A 5,000-nucleotide genomic window follows, 5' to 3' on the forward strand; every position below is an offset into this window, starting at 1 on the left:
CCAATCACAGGCCTCATGGGGTCAGAGAGATGACATCAGTCTGGTCACATCAGGCCAACTGTGATTAGCCCGAAACAACCTGTGATGAAACTGAACATTCGCATGTGCTCCTGTAACCAAATGCCCCCTGCGCCCCCGCAGTGTGCTCCCCGCGCCCCCCCCTGCGCCACCAGTCTGCCCCCTATTGCTAATGCTAACAGACCAGTAGTGAACCTCACAGTATGCTAATGCTAACAGACCAGAAGTGAACATCACAGTATGCTAACGCTAACAGACCAGTAGTGAACATCACAGTATGCTAATGCCAACAGACCAGTAGTGAACATCACAGTATGCTAATGCTAACAGACCAGTAGTGAACATCACAGTATGCTAATGCTAACAGACCAGTAGCGAACATCACAGTACGCTAATGCTAACAGACCAGTAGCGAACATCACAGTACGCTAATGCTAACAGACCAGTAGCGAACATCAGAGTACGCTAATGCTAACAGACCAGTAGTGAACATCAGAGTACGCTAATGCTAACAGACCAGTAGCGAACATCACAGTACGCTAATGCTAACAGACCAGCAGCGAACATCAGAGTATGCTAATGCTAACAGACCAGCAGCGAACATCAGAGTACGCTAATGCTAACAGACCAGTAGCGAACATCACAGTACGCTAATGCTAACAGACCAGTAGCGAACATCAGAGTACGCTAATGCTAACAGACCAGTAGCGAACATCACAGTACGCTAATGCTAACAGACCAGTAGCGAACATCAGAGTACGCTAATGCTAACAGACCAGTAGTGAACATCAGAGTACGCTAATGCTAACAGACCAGTAGCGAACATCACAGTACGCTAATGCTAACAGACCAGCAGCAAACATCACAGTATGCTAATGCTAACAGACCAGCAGCGAACATCAGAGTACGCTAATGCTAACAGACCAGTAGCGAACATCACAGCATGCTAACAGACCGTCAGCGGTCAGGCATTTCCCAGGCTTTTGCCACGCCAGCTCACAGACACTCCTCCGGAGCTGAAACCGACTCATTTCTACATTTTCCCGTTTCAGGGGGAATTTAGGCGATCTATAACTTCCGCTAACCTACCATGAAGTTCCGGATGGACCGATGAAAGATGGTGTCGTTGTAGTAACCTTTCTTGCAGAGCCGAACAAAGTTTTCACCAGCTTTGGGGACCTGAGAGTGAAGGGGGGGGAGGAGAAGAGGGGGTAAAATCAACAAGTTAAAGGAACACACTGGCAACACAAACATCTCCAACAGCCAATCAGGCACCGATACACATCTCCAACAGCCAATCAGGCACCAATACACATCTCCAACAGCCAATCAGGCACCGATACACAGTAATAGCACAGCCCAGAGAGCTGGGGCAATCTATAGCCTAGCGGCTGTAACAGAGACACTCAGCGCAGTTACACAGACACTCAGCCCTGTAAACAGACACTCAGCCCTGTAAACAGACACTCAGCCCCATTACACAGACACTCAGCCCTGTAAACAGACTCAGCCCTGTTACACAGACACTCAGCCCTGTTACACAGACACCCAGCCCTGTAAACAGACACTCAGCCCTGTAAACAGACTCAGCCCTGTTACACAGACACTCAGCCCTGTAAACAGACACTCAGCCCTGTTACACAGACACTCAGCCCTGTAAACAGACTCAGCCCTGTAACACAGACACTCAGCCCTGTAAACAGACACTCAGCCCTGTAAACAGACACTCAGCCCTGTAAACAGACACTCAGCCCTGTTAGACAGACACTCAGCCCTGTTACACAGACACTCAGCCCTGTTACACAGACACCCAGCCCTGTAAACAGACACTCAGCCCTGTAAACAGACAATCAGCCCTGTAAACAGACAATCAGCCCTGTTAGACAGACACTCAGCCCTGTTAGACAGACACTCAGCCCTGTTAGACAGACACTCAGCCCTGTAAACAGACTCAGCCCTGTTAGACAGACACTCAGCCCTGTAAACAGACACTCAGCCCTGTTAGACAGACACTCAGCCCTGTAAACTGACTCAGCCCTGTTAGACAGACACTCAGCCCTGTTAGACAGACACTCAGCCCTGTAAACAGACACTCAGCCCTGTAAACAGACTCAGCCCTGTTAGACAGACACTCAGCCCTGTTACAGACACTCAGCCCTGTAGACAGACACTCAGCCCTGTTAGACAGACACTCAGCCCTGTTAGACAGACACTCAGCCCTGTAAACAGACACTCAGCCCTGTTAGACAGACACTCAGCCCTGTTAGACAGACACTCAGCCCTGTAAACAGACACTCAGCCCTGTAAACAGACTCAGCCCTGTTACACAGACACTCAGCCCTGTAAACAGACTCAGCCCTGTAAACAGACACTCAGCCCTGTAAACAGACACTCAGCCCTGTAAACAGACACTCAGCCCTGTTAGACAGACACTCAGCCCTGTTAGACAGACACTCAGCCCTGTTAGACAGACACTCAGCCCTGTAAACAGACACTCAGCCCTGTAAACAGACTCAGCCCTGTAAACAGACACTCAGCCCTGTTACACAGACACTCAGCCCTGTAAACAGACACTCAGCCCTGTTACACAGACACTCAGCCCTGTAACACAGACACTCAGCCCTGTAAACAGACACTCAGCCCTGTAAACAGACACTCAGCCCTGTAAACAGACACTCAGCCCTGTTAGACAGACACTCAGCCCTGTAAACAGTCTGGGACCCAGCTCATTTCCTCTAAGCGCTTGTCTTCAGGAAGTGCTTGAGTCAGCACTTTTCTTCGCACACACACACTGCTTTATTCGGCCTGACTGGCTGATTAAAGTCTTAATAATAAACACAAACCTAACGGCTCTCCCACACCTATTTATCAAGCTCTCCAGAGACAAGTTCACCTCAGTAAAAAAAAACCCTTTAAAGTAAATTCAGCCAACAACTGTTTATCTGTACAATAGGATCTTAAAACAAGCACAAACTACAATCCAGTCACACAACTTACTGGCTTTAGCAGAGATATCTGTTATAGATAGATCAGCTCAGCCTTTATGAAAACCAGGACGGATGAGGCTCCAAACCTACAGAAAGCTGCCAAGCCGCGACACAGAGTGGGAAAAGAGCACAGCCCCTCACACAGGGTCTGATGGACCTGGCGCTGCCCTTACAGGTCAACAGAATGGATTTAACTCCGTTTATACGCTGAAGCAGCCAATAGTATTGGTGTTGAACAGACGTATTACGGCAAGATCAAATATCGACTTCATTTGGGCCCAATGACTGAGATAATTTCTGTGCTTTTTAAAGAGGAATCAATTTCTGCACACATTTCTCCATTTGTACAGTTTCTGTAGCCATCAGCGTCAACACTCATCCTGGGGATTCTGTAGCCATCAGCTTCAACACAACCCTGTCAGTCTGTCTCTCACTCATAACCCTGTCAGTCTGTCTCTCACTCATAACCCTGTCAGTCTGTCTCTCACTCAAAACCCTGTCAGTCTGTCTCTCTCACTCATAACCCTGTCAGTCTCTCACTCATAACCCTGTCAGTCTGTCTCTCACTCATAACCCTGTCAGTCTGTCTCTCACTCATTACCCTGTCAGTCTGTCTCTCACTCATAACCCTGTCAGTCTGTCTCTCACTCATAACCCTGTCAGTCTGTCTCTCACTCATTACCCTGTCAGTCTGTCTCTCACTCATAACCCTGTCGGTCTGTCTCTCACTCATAACCCTGTCAGTCTGTCTCTCACTCATAACCCTGTCAGTCTGTCTCTCACTCATAACCCTGTCAGTCTGTCTCTCACTCATAACCCTGTCATTCTGTCTCTCACTCAAAACCCTGTCAGTCTGTCTCTCACTCATAACCCTGTCAGTCTGTCTCTCACTCATAACCCTGTCAGTCTGTCTCTCACTCATAACCCTGTCAGTCTGTCTCTCACTCATAACCCTGTCAGTCTGTCTCTCACTCATAACCCTGTCAGTCTGTCTCTCACTCATTACCCTGTCAGTCTGTCTCTCACTCATTACCCTGTCAGTCTGTCTCTCACTCATAACCCTGTCAGTCTGTCTCTCACTCATAACCCTGTCATTCTGTCTCTCACTCATAACCCTGTCAGTCTGTCTCTCACTCATAACCCTGTCAGTCTCTCACTCATAACCCTGTCAGTCTGTCTCTCTCACTCATAACCCTGTCTGTCTCTCACTCATAACCCTGTCAGCCTGTCTCTCTCACTCATAACCCTGTCAGTCTGTCTCTCACTCATAACCCTGTCAGTCTGTCTCTCACTCATAACCCTGTCAGTCTGTCTCTCTCACTCATAACCCTGTCAGTCTGTCTCTCACTCATAACCCTGTCTGTCTGTCTCTCACTCATAACCCTGTCAGTCTGTCTCTCACTCATAACCCTGTCAGTCTGTCTCTCTCACTCATAACCCTGTCTGTCTGTCTCTCACTCATAACCCTGTCAGCCTGTCTCTCTCACTCATAACCCTGTCAGTCTGTCTCTCACTCATAACCCTGTCAGTCTGTCTCTCTCACTCATAACCCTGTCTGTCTGTCTCTCACTCATAACCCTGTCAGCCTGTCTCTCTCACTCATAACCCTGTCAGTCTGTCTCTCACTCATAACCCTGTCAGTCTGTCTCTCACTCATAACCCTGTCAGTCTGTCTCTCACTCATAACCCTGTCAGTCTGTCTCTCACTCATAACCCTGTCAGTCTGTCTCTCTCACTCATAACCCTGTCTGTCTGTCTCTCACTCATAACCCTGTCAGCCTGTCTCTCTCACTCATAACCCTGTCAGTCTGTCTCTCACTCATAACCCTGTCAGTCTGTCTCTCACTCATAACCCTGTCAGTCTGTCTCTCTCACTCATAACCCTGTCAGTCTGTCTCTCACTCATAACCCTGTCAGTCTGTCTCTCACTCATAACCCTGTCAGTCTGTCTCTCACTCATAACCCTGTCAGTCTGTCTCTCACTCATAACCCTGT

At 48.5% G+C, this 5,000-nt stretch overlaps 1 protein-coding gene across 1 annotated transcript in view; it reads right to left on the reverse strand.

Moving 5' to 3' along the window:
• The window catches only part of ppil2 (peptidylprolyl isomerase (cyclophilin)-like 2), a 25,694-nt gene that overhangs the window by 9,888 nt on the left and 10,806 nt on the right, over positions 1-5,000 (reverse strand). Inside the window, exon 13 of the mRNA XM_061260291.1 lies at positions 1,108-1,197. Within this exon, the coding sequence (XP_061116275.1) occupies positions 1,108-1,197 (90 nt within the window). The remainder of the gene's footprint in view (positions 1-1,107; positions 1,198-5,000) is intronic.

Source organism: Conger conger, chromosome 11 (genome assembly GCF_963514075.1).
Source record: "Conger conger chromosome 11, fConCon1.1, whole genome shotgun sequence".
NCBI lineage: Eukaryota > Metazoa > Chordata > Actinopteri > Anguilliformes > Congridae > Conger > Conger conger.